The sequence below is a fragment of the Symphalangus syndactylus genome, chromosome 11 (assembly GCF_028878055.3).
Source record: "Symphalangus syndactylus isolate Jambi chromosome 11, NHGRI_mSymSyn1-v2.1_pri, whole genome shotgun sequence".
In the NCBI taxonomy this organism is placed as follows: domain Eukaryota; kingdom Metazoa; phylum Chordata; class Mammalia; order Primates; family Hylobatidae; genus Symphalangus; species Symphalangus syndactylus.
The window spans coordinates 135,363,409-135,382,473 of NC_072433.2; the positions used below are offsets into that span (position 1 = coordinate 135,363,409).

The following is a 19,065-nucleotide window of genomic DNA, read 5'->3' on the forward strand; positions in this document are numbered from 1 at the left end:
TAGTAAAAGTACAAAATTAGCCAGGCATGGTTGCGGGTGCCTGTAATCCCAGCCACTCAGGAGGCTGAGGCGGGACAATCGCTTGAACCTGGGAGGCAGAGGTTGCAGTGAGCCGAGATCGAGATCGCGCCATTGCACTCCAGCCTGGGTGATACAGCGAGACTCTGTCTCTCAACAAAAGGAAACAGGAACAAGGAGGAAAGGAAGTCATTCATATTCAGAGGACTTTTAGCTTTACTTCTTATGTATCTTAGAGAGTTCTCCCTTTTTTCTTTTTTTTTAAGAGACAGAGCCGGGCGTGGTGGCTCACGCCTGTAATCCCAGCACTTTGGGAGGCCGAGGCGGGCGGATCACGAGGTCAGGAGATCGAGACCATCCTGGCTAACATGGTGAAACCCTGTCTCTACTAAAAACACAAAAAATTAGCCAGACGTGGTGGCGGGCACCTGTAGTCCCAGCTACTCAGGAGGCTGAGGCAGGAGAATGGCGTGAACCCGGGAGGCAGGGCTTGCAGTGAGCCGAGATCGTGCCACTGCACTCCAGCCTGGGCAACAGAGTGAGACTCCATCTCAAAAAAAAAAAAAAAAAAAAAAAAAACAGACAGGATCTCTATCACCCAGGCTGTAGTTCAGTGGTGTAATCATAGCCGACTGCAGCCTTGACCTCCTGGGCTCAGGAGATTCTCTTGCCTCAGCCTCCCAAAATGCTGGAATTACAGGTGTGAACCACCATGTCTGGTCAAAAAAGTTCCTCCTTATCCTGTCATCCTTAGATAATTATTCATCTCTTGATCTTACAGATGCTTAATGAATCGCTGTCTGTACTTCTGAAATTTTTGCCAGCTTAAAAAAAAAAAGCGCCGTGGAGTCAGTTAAGACGCAGTAGTGTAGTCCCAGGGCGCGTGCGCTGCCCCGACTCAGCCTCAGAAACAGACGTGTGCCGCTCACAGTGCCTCTTGACACAGCGTTCACCGAGCGCCCTCACGGCACAGTGACGGCAGCTTCCCCGTGGTGCCCGCAGTGGCGAGGCCTCAGCCGTGGATGGGGTGGTGATTTTAGAGAAGGGCCTGGAAGCTGCCCGTGAAGCCAAAAGTCCGTGTTCTCTCCTTGACCGTTAAGTGGCTTTCTGACGTTTTTGGAATTGTCGTAGAAGATAATTTCATGTTTCTTTCTACGATTTTCAATTCCCAGACACTTGAATCCAGACACAGAACTGAAAAGGTATTTTGGTGCCCGGGCAGTCCTGGGGGAGCAAAGGTAAGGTCCACACTAAACTGCATTCTCACAGCTGCTTCATTCCTTCTTAGACTCTTGGCCGGGGGTGGTGTTCCTGAAGCCAGTTCACGATTGAGGGAGAGCATTTAAAGCCGGAGTGCACACATAAGCCTCAGAATTGGGATCTGAATGGGAGTCCACAAGTCTGAACAATCTTGTCTGTGACCGTGGGTTGTGGAGATGCCCAGAGTAGTTGGTCTCCATCCCTCACACTGCCTTGTCCAGCATAAGGTTTCAAAAGCCAGGCCGGGTGCAGTGCTCACGCCTATAATCCCAGCACTTTGGGAGGCTGAGGCGGGCATATCACCTGAAGTCAGGAGTTTGAGACCAGCTGGGCAACAGAGTGAAACCGCGTCTCTACTAAAAATACAAAAATTAGCCGGGAGTGGTAATCGCAGCTACTCAGGAAGCTGAGGCGGGACACTTGCCTGAACCCAGGAAGCGGAGGTTGCAATGAACTGAGATCACACCACTGCACTCCAGCCTGGGCGACAGAGCGAGACCGCATCTCAAAAAAAAGTTTTCAAAATCTGTTAAATTTTAAGATTCTAGTTTTGTCGTGGTGACTCATGCCTGTGATCCCAGCACTTTGGGAGGCCAAGGCGGGTGGATCACCTGAGGTCAGGAGTTTGAGATCAGCCTGAGCAACATGGAGAAACCCCGTCTCTACTAAAAATACAAAAAATTAGTCAGGCCTGGTGGCGCATGCCTGTAATGCCAGCTACTTGGGAGGCTGAGGCAGGAGAATCGCTTGAAACCGGGAGGTGGAGGTTGCAGTGAGCCGAGATCATGCCATTGCACTCTAGCCTGGGCAACGAGAGCGAAACTCCATCTCAAAAAAAAAAGATTCTAGTTTTGCTTCTCAGAGTAAAACTAACGTGAAGTTCAGGTTCTGAGATAAGTTTCTTTCTTTCTTTTTTTGAGACAAATTCTTCCTCTGTCACCCAGGCTGGAATGCAGTGGTGTGATCCCGGCTCACTGCAACCTCTGCCTCCTGGGTTCAAGCAATTCTGCAGCCTCAGCCTCCCGAGTAGCTGGGATTGCAGGTGCACACCACCACGCCCAGCTAATTTTTTTTTTTTTTTTTTAGTAGAGATGGGGTTTCACCATGTTGGCCAGGCTGGTCTCGAACTGCTGACCTCAGGTGATCCACTTGCGTTGGCCTCCCAGAGTGCTGGGATTACAGGTGTGAGCCATGGCGCTCGGCCCAGATAAATTTCATCTGTGTCCATTCAGTAGTTCTTAGCGGTTGGGCAGCCCTAGATGAGGGTGGCTGGCTGTGACGGGGAGCCCAGGGTCTTTCAGCTGTTAGAGGAGGAAGAGCTGGGGCATCTGCTTCTGGGTGTTTATGTAGGACGTATGTTTCGCCTCCATACTCTCCAGTGAAGTGTCCAGAAGGCTTTGTCTTTTTTTTTTTTTTTTTTTTAGAGACAGGGTCTTGCTGGATTGCCCAGTCTGATTTTGAACTTGTGATCTCAAGTGATCTTCCCATCTCAGCCTCCCAAATAGCTGGGACTACAGGCACATGCCACTGCTGATTTATTTTATTTTATTTTTTATAGAAACAAGGTCTTACTTTGTTGCCCAGGCTGGTGTCAAACTCCTGGCTTCAGGCGACCCTCCTCCCTCTGCCTCCTAAAGTGCTAGGATTACAGGCATGAGCCACCATGCCCAGCCAGACACATCCTGTTTTATTGGACCATGGAGAGTATTGCTGGTCTATAATGTGCCCTGGTTTTGCACGTCTGAGTTCTTTTTTTTTGAGACAGAATTTTGCTCTTGTTGCCCAGGCTGCAGTGCAGTGGCTCAATCTTGGCTTACCACAACCTCCACCTCCCGGGTTCAAGTGATTCTCCTGCCTCAGCCTCCTGAGTAGCTGGGATTACAGGCATGCGCCACTATGCCCAGCTAATTTTGTATTTTTAATAGAGATGGGGTTTCTCCATGTTGGTCAGGCTGGTGTCGAACTCCAGACCTCAGGTGATCCACCCGCCTGAGCCTCCCAATGTGCTGGGATTACAGGCGTGAGCCACCGCACCTGGCCTGCATGTCTGAGTTCTAAGCATTGTTTTTTTGTTTTTTTTTTTTTGAAGCGGAGTCTTGCTCTGTCGCCTAGGCTGGAGCTCAGTGGTGCGATCTCAGCTCACTGCAACCTCCGCCTCCTGGGTTCAAACGATTCTGCTGCCTCAGCTTCCCAAGTAGCTGGGATTACAGGCGAGTGCCACCATGCTCAGCTAATTTTTGTATTTTCAGTAGAGACGGGGTTTCACCGTGTTGGCCAGGCTGGTCTCGAACTCCTGACCTCAAGTGACCCGCCCGCTTCGGCCTCCCAAAGTGCTGGGATTACAGCCCTGAGCCACTGCACCCGGCCTCCCAAAGTGCTGGGATGACAGGCATGAGCCACCACACCCAGCCTAAGCGTTGTCCCTGCACCACGGTGTACCCAGGTCATTTCCTCACCCCAATGGTAGCATGTGTCCAGATGTTGGCTACAGTCCCCGGTGTCTGCAGGCATTTCTGTGAAACTGCCCAAGAAAGTCTATATCCTGCATGCTGCCAGCACCTTCAGTAGAGTCACACAGCTCACACCCAGGTCCTTCACCTTCTTACTCGTAGTGGACGGTAGTGGTTTGGAAACCCGCCATCGTGTGTGGGCAGAAGTGTTGGTGTTTTGATCATGGGTGGATCAAGGATGTTTTCATTGCTGTTGTTCACACTGTCCCTGGATTTCTAACAGGTTTTGCTTCGTATTTTACTTTACATTTTTGGTGTTGATGGGTGTCTTCGGGAATATTAATGAAAAATAGACTTTAAAATGTCAACTTTGTCATCTGTATTTCCCTGAGCTGAGGGCTCCACCTCGTCCCACCCTTTGTTTGCATCTGCTTGGTCTGTCTTGGCTGTTTCTTTACATTTTTGCATGGTTTTATTTCTGCAAATTATAATTATTCATGGTAATTAGTGTTATAATTATTAATACTAATTACTCATAGTAATTAGTTGACAATAATTGCCTTTGTTATGTTTATAGCATTGTTAAACTTTTTGTTTATTTCTTTAAAAATTTAAGACCTGGCCGGGCGCGGTGGCTCACGCTTGTAATCCCAGCACTTTGGGAGGCCGAGGCGGGCGGATCATGAGGTCAGGAAATCGAGACCATGGTGAAACCCCGTCTCTACTAAAAATACAAAAAAAAAAAAAATTAGCCGGGCGTGGTGGCGGGCGCCTGTAGTCCCAGCTACTCAGAGAGGCTGAGGCAGGAGAATGGCGTGAACCCGGGAGGCGGAGCTTGCAGTGAGCTGAGATTGAGCCACTGCACTCCAGCCTGGGTGAAAAAGCGAGACTCCATCTCAAAAAAAAAAAAAAAAAAAAATTTAAGACCTACCAAAAGACTTCCATGGAGAAGCCACAGTTCCCTTTTTATTCATTCCTTGTCCTGGTCCTCCAAGACAAAGACCTGGCCTGTTTCCATTTCTCCTTCTGGTGGTTCTCTCGGAAGCTCAGAATAACAAGCACTGCTTTCTCTTGGGCCCCTGACTTCCTGCTGTGACGGCCGGGTCAGCTCGTTGACCCCGACACTTCAGCACTCCTCCCGTTGCTCAGGGCGCCTGCCAGCCTTCAGAGCTCCTCCAGGCTCCTGTCCCCTCCCCCCTCCCGGCATCTGCCCAGGCTGCCTCGTTAGGTCTGTTCTGGAGGCTTCCTTACTTGTTTTGTGGGACAGCTCACCGCGGGTCAGGCCGTCCCTGGGATTCTGTACATCTGTCCCAGGAGGGTGCTAAAGGGCTGACTCTCCTAGGCCTGGGTGTGTGCTGCAGGCAGGAGCAGCAGGCTGGGGCCACCTTCACGTCAGGAGGACCCACCACGCTGGCCTCCACTCTGCGGTGGCTGAACTGTGGGGGGCCTGGGGCCAGGGCAGGGATGGCCCCGTGGGAAGGGAGCTGCACCGTGCTGATGGTGACCGTGGGCATGGCTGCTGCTGTCTGTGCTGCCGCGGCCGCCACGCCCCACCTCTCCTGCACCTGTGTGCTCAGGCAGAGTGCCCTCAGCTCTATTATTTGGGGGTCTCTGCCACAGGGGTCAGGCCCACCCTAAGCACCGGTCAGGTAGTATCTGAGCTGGGCGGGGAGGGCAGCATGGGAAAGGCGTGGAGCTGCTGCTACCTCCGAGATGGTTGGTTTCTTAGGTTGAGTGATGGGCATGTGGATATGAGCATGTTATTCTTTCTTTCCGTTTTCTTTTTTTATTTTCTTCTTGAGACAGGGCTTCGCTCTGTTGCCCAGGCTGGAGTGCTGGGATCACAGGTGCAGGCCATCACGCCAGGCTAATTTTTAAAATCCTTTGTAGAAGTGGGGTTTTGCTGTCTTGTCCAGGCCAGTCTCGAACTCCTGGGTTCAAGAAATCCTCCCATCTTGGCCTCTCAAAGTGCTGGGATTACAGGTGTGAGCCCCTGTGCCCGGCCAGAATTGTTTCTTTCTCTCTATGGGACCCTCCCTGCTCCATCCGTCCCCGCAGCAGTTGCTGACGCTTGTTTGCATCCTGTCCTTAACGTGTCCCCACCCTGCGCCACATGCCTACTCTGCCCCTCAGTTTTGCTTCCACGGCCCCTGCAGGGATCAGGCAGCCAAGCCTTGGTCCCCACACACCACAGGAAGTAAAGCTGCACCTGTGTCCCGTTCTCCCCAGGCCACGGCAGAGACAACGCGTGTACCCCAAGTGCACATGGCTGACCACCCCTAAGAGCACCTGGCCCCGGTACAGCAAACCAGGTGAGGGTCTGCAGAGGCTGCTGGGGGTGGAGGGTCGGGGGGGTGGTCTATGCACTGGCCTGCGCTGGGCACCAGGGGCGTCAGTGACTCTTGAGCCGAGACTCTCTGCTCCAAGAGCACCGGTGCGCAAAGTGTGCCACACTGAGGGCTTGAGTGCTGGAGGCCTGGCCTAGTACCTCAACACGGAGCCTCCCAGGCACAGTCTTTGTGTGACTGTCTTTTAACGCAGGTTCTTCCTACTGTTCTGCCATCGACCTTTCCCTTACGGAAGCAATCGAGTTCATTTTAAACGGCAATATTTTATATATTATTTCAAACTAATAAGTGCACGTGATTTTAAGATAAATTGCAACAGTGAAGACAGGCATGGAGTGTTGGGTGCTTGGTTGTGTGGTGTGGGGAAGTGCCAGGAGGCCCTCCACACTGGCCTCCGCTCTGCGCAGTGGCTGAACTGCGGGGCCCTCAGGGGCCAGGGCAGGGACGGCCTGTGGGAAGGGAGCTGAGCGGTGCCCTTGGTGATTGGCATGGCTCCTGCTGTCAGTGCTGCCGCGGCTCCCACACCCGCCTCTCCTGCGCCTGTGTCTGTGGGGGTGCCGGAGATTGCCTGCGTACATTCTGTAAGGACACGTCTAGGAGCGAGGCCTGTGCTGTCAGAAGGTGAACCCTGCTGCCTACAGCCCCTTCCCTTCCTAGCAGGAGCCCTGCTCACTGCAGACAGTGGTTCCACGGCCTTGTGTTCCTGCAGGACTCGGGCCTTGGGCAGGGCCATCAAGAAGGTATCACTACAGGGGACCTAGTCCATGGAGGTCCTGGGAGGCTAAGCTTTTCAGGTTTATCAGAAGAAACTGGGTCCCATACACCCAGTCAGACAGGAGGAGCAAAGTGAGAGGGTGACCACACGTCACAAAGCTCTGTGGCTTCAGAGGCCTGGCGCTGTGGCCAGCTGTGCCACCGCACTCCAGCCCTGCCTTTCCACGGCCACCCTGGACGTTCACCTCAATCAGATGTGGTCTGGGGACAGTGCTTGGCCTGGTCAGATCTGGCGATGTGTGGACTGTGTGTGTCCTTGTCCCTGACATTCCCTCCAGGCCAGTGGGGCTTGAGCTGTATCCGAGTTCTGGAGGGAAACACGTCTTGATAGGAAACTAAAGCACATGGGACGCCGTCTCCTGGTGTAGGTCAGACGGCGGGTGTTTTGGGAAGGTGCCCGGACTGGGTGGTACGCGTGAGACACACTCAGGTCAAGTTTGTCGTTATCGCAGAGGCCTCAAGAGCACCATGAAGGTGAGGGCTGTGCTGGGAGCTGCCCACGTCCCTGCTCCCGGCACACCCTCCCTGAGCACTCTCCCCTCCCAGGTCTGTCCATGCGGCTGCTGGAATCAAGAAAAGGCCTCTCCTTCTTTGCGTTTGAGCACAGTGAGGAGTACCAGCAGGCTCAGCACCAGTTCCTGGTGGCCGTGCAGTCTATGGAGCTGAACAACATCGTGGTGCGTGGTCCTTGCAGCCGCTGACAGGAGCAGGGGCCGTGTAGCCACCACTGCCCTGGGCCGCCTGCTTCCCTGGTGACTGGGGGAGGCGTGCTGCCTCCTGCCCTTCCCAACAGAAAGGGTGCCAGTCTCTGCAGGGCGGTCTGGCCCTGTGACCAGAAGGAGATGTGTTCAGAGGCTCTAGGCAAAGTGAGCACCATCCATACTCAGAGAAGAGGCTGGAGCGCTGCTCTCTCAGCCGTTCCTGGGGACTGTTGCAGTAGTGCCATGTGACGCAGGCCCAGGACTCTGGGGCTTCTCACTGCTGCCCTTGCCTCCTGCGGCTCAGCGCAGGGGAGCAGCTCAGATTCCCTGCCCCTGGACGGCCCCCGCGCAGCCCCCGGACGGCCCCCGCGCAGCCCCCGCGGAGCTCACCGTCATCTCCCTGTGCGAAAGGCGGGCTGCTGCTTTCCATGTCTCTTTCTTGGGGCTTAGTGGGGAGTTAGGTGGCCCCTGGCCTGGGCATGTCAGCTGCTGAGTTCTTGCTTTAAGTCATATAATTGGTTTAGCTTAGCAATAATAACTAGCCTATTTTGAGTTGGGGGGACGTTGTGAGTGTCGACCCTGGTAATTACCCCGCTTTTGTTTTTGTTTTTGGAGTCGGAATCTCACCCTCTCACCTAAGCTAGAGTGGATTGGCGCAGTCTCGGCCCAGCTTCAGGCGATTCTCCTGCCTCTGCCTTCCGAGTAACTGGGATTACAGGCACACGGCACCACACCCAGCTAATTTTTGTATTTTTATTAGAGACCAGGTTTTGCCACGTTGGCCAGGCTGGTCTCGAACTCCTGATCTCAAGTGATCCTCCTGCCTCAGCCTCCCAAAGTGCTGGGATTACAGGCGTGAGCCACTGCGGCAGCCTCCCCTGGTTTTAAATGTCTGATAGAAAGGCATGCCTGGGAGCTGGGGCCTTGCTGAGTGTCTGTCCCCGAGGGCTGCGTGTGCCTTTCCTCCAGGGCTGTCCTCCCTTCTCGTAGGTTCTGCTCCAGACAAGCCCTTACCACGTCGACTCGCTCCTGCAGCTCAGCGATGCCTGCCGCTTTCAAGAGGATCAGGAGATGGCTCGAGACCTCGTAGGTAAGGCAGAGCCCCCACCCCATTCCCCTCAGCTGTGGGAGCACCTCAAGCCATCAAGACAGATGCGATGGTGTCAGATGACGGGGGTTGCCAGCATATCCATGACAGCTTTATTGAGATCCAACCTACATAGCACAAAACTTACCCATTTAAAGTTTTTGTTTGTTGGTGTTTAGTATATGCCACAGCCTCCCGAGTAGCTGGGACTACAGGCGCCCACCACCACACCTGGCTAATTTTTTGTATTTTTAGTAGAGACGGGGTTTCACCGTGTTGGCCAGGATGGTCTCCATCTCCTGACCTTGTGATCCACCCACCTCGACCTCCCAAAGTGCTGGGATTACAGGCGTGAGCCACCGTGCCCGGCCCTCTGGCTTTTATTTACAATGAAGTTTTCAAGGTTCATCCTCACTGTAGCATGGATCAGAACGTTGTTCGTTTTTATGGCTTAGTAGTACTCCACTGTGTGGACGGACCACATTCTGTGTATCCGTCATTAGTTGACGGCCGTGTGGGCTGTTGTAAATAATAGTGCTGATGTGAGCGTGCACCAGCAGTCTTAGGTGGACACGTCTGTGCTGCACACGTGGACTCCTGGTTCTGTCAGGACGTGGCAGCAGTTGTGCCTCGTGGTGTTGAAGGTGTTTCCGTGTCAAGCTCACAAGTTCTGTGGTTGAAATAAATGCAGCGTGGCATCTAGGGTGCCCAGGGTCATGTCTGCCCTCTAGTGTCCGGGACTCTAGTTTCGTGGCCGTCCGTCCAGACCTTTCCTTGTTGACCATCATCAGAGGAGGGGCCGTGGCCGTGACACCCTCCTCTGGCGTCCCTGTGCCCGCAGAGAGAGCGCTGTACAGCATGGAATGTGCGTTCCACCCCCTGTTCAGTCTCACCAGCGGGGCCTGCCGGCTGGATTACCGCAGACCCGAGAACAGGTGAGTGCAGCCGCCCTGGAGGTGACGCAGCTCCCCCTCCCTTCTCCTGCGAGTGAGGCTGGGGGAGGTGCAGCGGGCACCTCATGTTTGTCCTCCAGGGTGGACCAGGGCCCACAGGTCTAGAGTGACCCACCTTCCGCTCTCTGGGCTCAAGGATAGAGGGATTGGATTGTCTCAGCCCAGGTTTACATTTGTCTGTGGACATGCCTGACGCTACTCTGGAGGTCAGAGTGGGAGGTCTGCTGAGCCCAGGAGTTCAAGTCCAGCCTGGACACCACAGTGAGACCCCATCTCTTAAAAAATAAAAATAAAAATAAATGTTTGTGTTAGAAGTGAGCCTGGCTGGGCACAGTGGTTCCTGCCTGTAATCCCAGCACTTTGGGAGGCCGAGGTGGGAGGGTTGCTTGAGCCCAGGTGTCGAGACCAGTCTGAGCACCGTGGCAAGATGCAGCCTCAAAAGAACTTTTTTTTTTTCTTTTGAGACAGCATCGCTCTGTCGCCCAGGCTGGAGTGCAGTGGCGCGATCTCGGCTCACTGCAAGCTCCACCTCCTGGGTTCAGTCAATTCTTCTGCCTCAGCCTCCCAAGTAGCTGGTACTATAGGCACGTGCCACCGGGCCTGGCTAATTTTTTGTATTTTTTAGTAGAGACGGGGTTTCACCATGTTAGCCAGGATGGTCCAGATCTCCTGACCTCGTGATCCACCCGCCTTGGCCTCCCAAAATGCTGGGATTACAGGCGTGAGCCACTGCGCCCGGCCACTACAGAACATTTTAAAAACTAGCTAGGCCTGGTGGCGCGTGCCTGTGGTCCCAGCTACTTGGGAGGTTGAGGCGAGTGTATCAAGCGAGCCCAGGAGGTCGAGGCTGCAGTGAGACGAGATGGTGCCAGTGCACTCCAGCCTGGGCGACAGAGTGAGACCTTGTCTCTCAAAAAAAAAAAAAAAGAAGAAGAAGAAGAAGTGAGCCTGACACACCACATCTCCATAGTGGGCTCTGCGATGTCTGGCTGAGAAAACCCATCCCTGGCAAGTTTAGAAGCTTTGGAAGGCTTTGCAGGTCTGACCTTAAATCATTGAGGAGCTCAGAGTCAGCCTGACCCTCGCTCCCCTGTGCTGAGCGGCCGCATGTGCGGGACTCTCTTCTTTCTGATACTTCTGCCCCTGAAGCCATCCCTCTGGCATCAGGCCTCTGTGGTCAGACCTGGACTGGCTTCCACCAGGCCTTCCCGCAGCCTGTCCTGTGGGCCCTTTGTGGAGCAGACCTGCTTCTGCCTGCTGTCCTGCCCTCCTGTGTCCGCTGTCCTGCCCTCCTGTGTGCGGCGCCTGTTTCTCTGGCCGCCCTGGGTTGTCTCCAGTGTGGGATCTGCTCCTACCCCCTTGGCCCTCCTGGCTAGCCAAGGTCCGCTGACCTGTTCTGCACTGATTGTCTGCACTGTGTGCTGGGTCGGAATTTCCTCCACTGGTTTTGTCTGTTAGTTTTGTCTCTTCCAATGAAATTCTTAGTTCTTTGAAGTAGATAATAAAATATTAATATTTCCAGACACGAAAGAGACAGTGGGCTGTTGATGGAAGTAGCAGCCCACCAGCATTGGAAAGTCACAGGGCTCCATGTATCCAGCCTGAGTGCTGTTAGCCACTGTTGAGATTGGAGGGTAAATTAAGATCATAATTGTAACAAGAGATTTTAACTCTCTTCCCGTAAATGATAAATAATAAAAAAACAAGATAAAGATTTCAGCGGGGCATGGTGGCTCACGCCTGTGATCCCAGCACTCTGGGAGGCTGAGGCGGGCGGATCACGAGGTCAGATCATCGAGACCATCCTGGCTAACACGGTGAAACCCCGTCTCTACTAAAAATACAAGAAATTAGCCGGGCGTGGTGGCGGACGCCTGTAGTCCCAGCTACTCGGGAGGCTGAGGCAGGAGAATGGTGTGAACCCGGGAGGCGGAGCTTGCAGTGAGCCGAGATTGCGCCACTGCACTCAAGCCTGGGCGACAAAGCGAGGCTGTCTCAAAAAAAAAAAAAAAATTTCAAAGAAGTTTGATTTTCAGTATGCAAATTCGTGTATAACTCTTTAAAGGACAAGGAGAGCGCACACCTCCTCTCCAGACATGAATTCCTGTGTGCCAGGCATGTAGGAAATGCCAGCAGAACCCAGAGAGCAGAATGGGGGTGGAGCGGGTGGTGATCGCAGTGCTGAGCAGAGGGGTGGGGTGGAGCGGGTGCTGACCTGGGCGCTGAGCAAAGGGCATTCTCTTTTGTGTCGCTGTAATTCATGTGGAACTATTTTGGATCTAGGAGCTTCTACCTGGCCCTCTACAAGCAGATGAGCTTCCTGGAGAAGCGAGGCTGCCCGCGCACAGCGCTGGAGTACTGCAAGCTCATCCTGAGGTGAGTGTGCTCAGGGCCAAGCCCGCCCACGCTCCCTGTCCTGGCTGCAGGCCCACTCTCAGCCTTACGATGCCCCTGTTCCCCTTTGCTCTGCCCTCTGCGCTGCCTCCGGAAGTCTCGAGCCGGATGAGGACCCCCTCTGCATGCTGCTGCTCATCGACCACCTGGCCTTGCGGGCCCGGAACTACGAGTACCTGATCCGCCTCTTCCAGGAGTGGGAGGTGGGTACGAGCCTGGTGACGCCCTGTGGAGGGACGGACACCTGCTTCTCCTCCCGTTTTCTTGGTTCGGTATCTGTGTGCTCAGGGGACAGTCTGGGGATGAAATGGTAATCGTCCGAGGGCAGAACCACGTCCTCCTGCCTTGTTTGTCTCCCTTGCCGCCTCTACGGAGTGGAATCTGGTTTTCTTAGGGACAGTACAGCAGCCTTAATGTCAGAATCCTCATACATGTGTACACATGCACACGTGTGCCTGCAAGGACCGTGATGCTGGTAATGATGAAAAATCGAGAACTCCCTGGCCGGGCGCGGTGGCTCACGCTTGTAATCCCAGCACTTTGGGAGGCCGAGGCGGGCGGATCACCAGGTCGGGAGATTGAGACCACGGTGAAACCTCGTCTCTACTAAAAATACAAAAAATTAGCCGGGCGTGGTGGCGGGCGCCTGTAGTCCCAGCTACTCGGAGAGGCTGAGGTAGGAGAATGGCGTGAACCCGGGAGGCGGAGCTTGCAGTGAGCCGAGATTGCGCCACTGCACTCCAGCCTCGGCGACAGAGCGAGACTCCGTCTCAAGAAAAAAAAAAAAAAAAAAAAGAAAGAAAAACCGAGAACTCCCAAGCTCCTCATGGGCAGTTCAGGAAGATGCAGCCGGGAGGTAGAAGGAGGGTTGGTTGCGTGGGGCTGACACAGGGACCCCCAGCACATCCGTTCTGTTCCATGGGAAGAGAGTGAGTATAGCAGGAGAGACTCTTACACAGACAGGTGTTGGAAAGATAATTTTGGTGTATTGGGTTAGACATAATGCATTAAAGTTAATCTCAGCTGTTTTCTCTTAATGCAGCTCCTAGAAAATTTAAATTGACACCTGGGCTCCCATTAGGTTCCTCTGCGGTAGTGCTTCTCTGGAAGGACACGTGGGGCTCTGTAATGCTAACCTCCATCGGGGCCTGGGGCTGGGGAGAAGGCGGCGACAGCTCTTGACTTTGTGTTTCTGTGTTGAATTTTTTTCATAGCACATGTTCATGGATAATGAAAGTGGGTAAATTATTTTGAATTTGTAAGCATTTGGCATAGTTGGCCAGGAAGTGTCACCCCCAGGAATGTGGTTTATAGAAACTCCTGGAGCTTACAAAAACGACTGTGCAGGGAAACCTCAGGGAGTCCCCCAAAATGGGGCTGCATAAGATTGTTGATGATGGTGCTTAAGGTCACAGAGCTGTGAGAGTGTGATCCCATTTTGATAGAAGAAAATGTAGAGTCACATGTCTACAATGTGTGACACAAGCTGAGAAAGGCAAGAGAAACTCGCGCGGTGGTGGGCTGCTCTCGTCTTTGTAAACTTTCCACATGGGGAGCGCCAGCTGCTCAGCTTCAAAGAGGACCCCGTGCAGCAGGTGGGACCCTCACTCCGCACAGCCTCCTCACTCCGGCTCAGTCTACGCCTCAGGCCCCCCCACGTTCTCTGTCTCTTCTGCACGTGGAAAGCCCCCAGGTGGATGTTTTAAGTTATCTTTATGCTGAGTTAGGAAGAGGCCCTTGCATTGCCTGCAGAATATACCTGCTCGCGGCAGGGCTCACGGTTGGCGTCAGAGCGTCACTGGAATACACCTGCTCTCGGCAGGGCTGACGGGTGGCGTCAGAGCGTCACTGGAATACACCTGCTTGCGGCAGGGCTGACGGGTGGCGTCAGAGCGTCACTGGAATACACCTGCTCGCGGCAGGGCTCACGGGTGGCGTCAGAGCGTCACTGGAATACACCTGCTCGCGGCAGGGCTGACGGGTGGCGTCAGAGCGTCACTGGAATACACCTGCTCGCGGCAGGGCTCACGGGTGGCGTCAGAGCGTCACTGGAATACACCTGCTCGCGGCAGGGCTCACGGGTGGCGTCAGAGCGTCTGCAAACTCACATATGTTGTCTTTATGACGTAGGCTCCACACTCTGTTTCTTCGTCCCTTGTAGGCTCATCGGAACCTGTCCCAGCTCCCAAATTTTGCCTTCTCCGTTCCACTGGCGTATTTCCTGCTGAGCCAGCAGACAGACCTCCCTGAGCATGAGCGGAGCTCTGCCAGGGAGAAGGCCTCTCTCCTGATACAGCAGGCCCTCACCATGTTCCCTGGAGGTGAGTGCTGCGTCTCGCCTGGGGTAGGGGTGTGTCCTGCCAGCCATGGGGGCTGCTCTTCCTGGTGGTGGAGGCCAGGTCCCAGTCCTTCCCCACACCTACAGAAACATGCATTCTCTGGTAGGGCCTGCAAACCTGCCCTACCAAACCTGAAAGATGGTCAGCTCATCTCGGAACCCGCTGCGTGCCACACCACGCACGAGGAGGTGGCAGGCATCCCGACCCCTGTGGGCCCTGTGTTCTAGAGACAGAGACAGAACTGGCTGGGAGGTGCAGGGCACTGGATTTTACCAGTGCTGGGGAGGAGAGCAAAGCAGGGGAAGGTCTCGGCAGTGCCGAGGTGTGGCCGAGAGGGTCGTGCTCTGTACCATACTGGGATGCAGAACGGAGGCCTGTGCCGCCCAGACAGACTCAGCCTGCACAGCGCTGAGCCCTGACTGCATCTGGGTAGCTTTGATCCACACACATGTGGTGGGCACAGTGAGGCTGCCACCTGGTCAGACCTTGGGGGCTGACCCTGCCTGACAGCATGTGTGAAGTGCCTCTTTAAGACAGGTCTCCTCTGAGGGGCTGTGAGGGGTGAGGGTTATTTGCATGCAGCTAGTACACACACACTTTGTGACCACTCATCTCCTATTAGAACGTCCTGGAAGCAGCATCCTTTCTGCGGTTCTGTGGGTTTCTAGGGCTCTGTCTGGGCCCCGAGGGAGGCCCATGGCATGGGGTTGGGCATCTTCTAGCACAGGCAGAAATGTGCCCCCGAGAGGGGCCTGGCCAGGCCTCAGTCTGCTCGCTGATCCCAAAAGCTTCGTCTCCTGTGTCTAAGAAGCATCTCTGTTCCCCTCTGGGGCTGCATGCAGCTGGCCATATGCTCCACCGGTGCAGCCGTGTCTGGGAACAGGGCTGGGAGGCCCTGTCCTTTGTGGCAGAGCTCTGCTGCTCTCTCACACGCTGTAGCTTCAGCATCTCCCTGGAAGGCAGGCGGGCTGCCAAGAAGCCGCTGCCACTTATCCCAGAGCACTGGAGATCACTGCAGGCGTGGGGGTGGAGCAGGCTCTAACCTCGGGGACCATTCCCCCACATGGCAGCCTCTGACCTCAACCTGCAGTGCTGGCTCTTCCACTGGGCACAGGTGGCCTCTGCTCCCACCAGCCTGCCATGGGGTCCAGTCTTTGTGATTAAAACATCCAACCAGCCAGGCACGGTGGCTTACGCCTGTAATCCCAGCACTTTGGGAGGCTGAGGCAGGTGGATCACCTGAGGTCAGGAGTTCGAGACCAGCCTCGTCAACACGGTGAAACCCTTTCTCTACCAAAAATACAAAAATTGACTGGGTGTGGTGGTGTGTGCCTGTAATCCCAGCTACTCGGGAGGCTGAGGCAGGAGAATCGCTTGAGCCTGGGAGTTGGAGGTTGCAGTGAGCTGAGATTGCACCAATGCACTCCAGCCTGAGCGACAGAGTGAGACCCTGTCTCAAAAAAAAAAAAAACCCAACCCCGTGTGTGTGGAGGGTGGTGGGTGAGTCTCCCTTGGATGCAGATGGGCCCTGGGAGGCTCCTTGGGGTTGGTATGAGGGAGACCCCCAGCCTCAGGCCCTGGGCACGCCAGCAGCAGCAGCTCAGAATGCCACCCGGAAGCAAGCCGCTGGCCCTGCAGACTGTCCACCGTGGGAGAGCTGTGTCTGTGACAAGGACCTCGCTGTGTCCCTTACCACCTCGGGGGCTGGGAGTGGCTGGGGTGTGTGCTGAGGGCCCCCACAGAGCCTCCGCTTCCCCTGCAGTCCTCCTGCCCCTGCTTGAGTCCTGCAGCGTGCGGCCCGACGCCACCGTTTCCAGTCACCGCTTCTTTGGACCCAACGCTGAGATAAGGTAAAGAGTGGCTGGCGGTGCCCGTCTGTGGGTGCCTGTGGGTTCAGAGCGTGGGGGCCGTTTTCACTCATCCTGAGAGGCCGTGAGGGACCTGCTCCCAGCAGCAGGAGGGGCTGTGGTGGCCTTGGGGACTGTCATTTGACATGGGAGGGCTCTGGAGCCCCCATCTGTGGAAAAGCCCAGGTGGGACAGGTGAGCAGCCTCCAGCTTAACACCGAGTCTCATATGAAGAGGCTGCCAGGCGCGGCGGCTCATGCCTGTAATCTCAGCTTTTTGGGAGGCCAAGGTGGGAGGTTGGCTTGTGCCTGGGAGGTCAAAGCTGCAGTGAGCTGTGTTTGTGCCCCTGCGCTCCAGCCTGTGTGACGGTGAGACCCTGTCTCAAAAAACAAAATAAAGAGGGAGCAAACACAGGAGAAAGTGCACGCCACGGGGTCCTCCCTTGGCCCTCGGGAGCCAGTGTAGCCTCTAGTGCTCACCCTGTGTGCACACAAATGGCCCTGCCCTGGGTGCATTTTCACATTTCTGTGACGTCAGTCCTGCTTCCTAAAGAAAATAAACAGTGCCCAACAGGCTCACGGCATATACCTGTGTGCCCCAGCCCCCGCCCTCAGGCCAGCAGCCCAGGGGCCTCCTTTCACTCCAGGCCACAGGGCACTCCCTGGACCCCCTGTCTGCCCATCCCTGGGGCTGTGCTAGCCTCGAGGCAGGCCCTGGCCTGAAGAGGGGTTCTGCTCACAGCCCTTGCTCTCCCCTAGCCAGCCCCCTGCCCTGAGCCAGCTGGTGAGCCTGTACCTCGGGAGGTCACACTTCCTGTGGAAGGAGCCAGCCACCATGAGCTGGCTGGAGGAGAACGTCCACGAGGTTCTGCAGGCAGTGGACGCCGGGGACCCAGCCGTGGAAGCCTGTGAGAACCGGTGAGCTAGGGGTTGATACAAGTCCTGCCACGCCCCCTCCTCAGGGACCCTCATCCCAGACACTGGGGCCTCGCATTCGGGAGGTGAGAAGGGCTGTCAGCAGCTTGGCCTCCGTTGCTGTGGGGCCTGTGTGGAACCTACAAGACAGCGCACAGTCCCTGGCCTGTCCCAGAGGCTTCCTGGGAGGCAGCTGTGGTCATCAGCACAGGGTCCCCAGCTGCTTTTCCCAGGTGCCTCGGGCTGGAGTGGTGGCTTCTGGTCTTGCGGTGTTTCCACATGAGCTGAGATGATGACGAGTCTCTCACAGCAGCATCTGGGGAGTAAAGAAATCTCCTGGCGGAGATGAGACAGTCTCCTGTCCTGCGTGTGAACACTCCGGAGGCTCATGCCCTGATACGCTGCATCTGACAGGCAGCCCCTTGCTGTTCTTGTCTCGTTTGCCTGTGCCCTTGGTCCTGTGCTCGTTCTGTGCGTCGGCACCGTGGCTCTGCGCGGCGGCGTGGGAGTGGTGCCCATGTGCATCTCCACGGTGAAGTCTGTGTGCGCGGACGTGAGGCTGTGCCCGGGGGCGCCCAAGAGGTGCTGGTACCCCAGCCGCTGGCAGTCATGGGCCCTGTCTGCGTGTCCGCTGTCCCCACTGGACTAGACATTTCTCATGGACAGGAGCATTTTGTTCCCTGTACTGCTGACCGAGAGTGATTTCCAGTGGGGACGAGTGCCTGTGCGTAGCCGTAGCAGTGACGGTGGTGACACACCCAGGTGTCCCTTCATGTAGATGAACTCAGTGAATTCCCAGAAGAAGCCACTGGCCACGGCTCCCGTCGTTCTTGTTCTTCGGATGAAGAGGCTGAGTCACAGGCCATGTGGCTGGGATTGGCCCCCAGAGGCTCCCCTGCCTCAGGCCAGGGTCCAGCCATGCTGCCTCTGCTGGAGAGTAAAGTGTACAGTTTTCAGAGCCACCAGAGATGGCAGCGAGATGCCTCGTGCTGGTGGGGGTGGGGGCCGCGGTGCCATGGCGGTTACCGTTTCATTTGCTGTGCTTTATCTACTGTGCCTTGTTTCTCCCCGGCCTTAGGCGGAAGGTGCTGTACCAGCGTGCACCCAGGAATATCCACCGCCATGTGATCCTCTCTGAGATCAAGGATGCCGTTGCTGCGCTGCCCCCGGTAAGGGAGAAACGCCGGTCACATGCACGTCCCTTCTGCTCCGGGCAGTCCACGTGCAGGCGTGTGTGGTGCAGGCTCCCTCAGCAGCCCAGCCCTGCCACGGCAGGGGCAGGGGCTAGTGCAGAAGGCTCCTCCTTTCCTGGCAGCCAGGGTCCGGATGCTTGTTTTGAGAGGGAAATCCTTTGGGGCTCAGAGCACAAGCTGAGTAGGCACCGTGGTGAGCTGCTCCATCCGTGGTCTTGTGAGCGCGTGGTGCAGCTGCTGGGGATTCTCTGTAGTCACGGGGTGTGGTCCTGCTCTGACGCCTCCTGTGCTGGAGGTGCTGTTTCTATCCCAAAACCTAAGGATTTTATACTGTTGTTAAGGGATAAGATAGAACCAGTGAGGAAACCAGCAAGTCAGTGGGTCGCAGGACCATTGGCCATCCGCTGGGGACAGCTTAGTGCCTCCTGGTTTAACTTCAGCTGCTCTGCGGGCCCTTATGACCAGCATGGCTGGCTTTGGGGCTGTGAGCTGCTGACTCTCCTCAGTAGAGTGGCAGCACGTGGCACTGTGCAACCCGAGGGCAGCTCAGGGTCCTTGTAGCCTGCATTCGCTGAAGTGGGAGCTTCTGACACGTGAAGACGTTGGCAGGCGTGAGCGTCACATGACCCCCTTCCTTCCCCACCACACACTCTGGTGTGCAGGGCAGACGCTGCGCAGGTTCACCTTGACTCCTGTGAGTGTCCTGGTGGCAGAAGGACCGTCCCACCCTCACCCAAAGCTCGTTGGTACAAAAAGCACAGCCGTTTCTGTCAGACTCTGTGGCTAT

The 19,065-nt window shown here is 55.5% G+C and overlaps 1 protein-coding gene across 9 annotated transcripts in view; it reads left to right on the forward strand.

The window, feature by feature from the left end:
* TCF25 (transcription factor 25) overlaps positions 1-19,065 on the forward strand; it is a 35,632-nt gene that overhangs the window by 12,855 nt on the left and 3,712 nt on the right. For 4 of the 9 annotated variants that reach the window (XM_055232905.2, XM_055232908.2, XM_055232909.2 and 1 more), the window contains 12 exons: positions 1,191-1,256; positions 5,535-5,711; positions 5,958-6,040; positions 7,397-7,527; positions 8,542-8,641; positions 9,480-9,573; positions 11,875-11,967; positions 12,083-12,188; positions 14,147-14,306; positions 16,087-16,174; positions 16,930-17,088; positions 18,164-18,254. In XM_055232905.2, coding sequence (XP_055088880.1) covers positions 1,191-1,256; positions 5,535-5,711; positions 5,958-6,040; positions 7,397-7,527; positions 8,542-8,641; positions 9,480-9,573; positions 11,875-11,967; positions 12,083-12,188; positions 14,147-14,306; positions 16,087-16,174; positions 16,930-17,088; positions 18,164-18,254 — 1,348 coding nt within the window. Of the gene's footprint in view, positions 1-1,190; positions 1,257-5,534; positions 5,712-5,957; positions 6,041-7,396; positions 7,528-8,541; positions 8,642-9,369; positions 9,574-11,874; positions 11,968-12,082; positions 12,189-14,146; positions 14,307-16,086; positions 16,175-16,929; positions 17,089-18,163; positions 18,255-19,065 lie in introns of all 9 variants that reach the window. The other 5 variants (XM_055232906.2, XM_063613060.1, XM_063613061.1 and 2 more) reach the window with 5 other exon arrangements.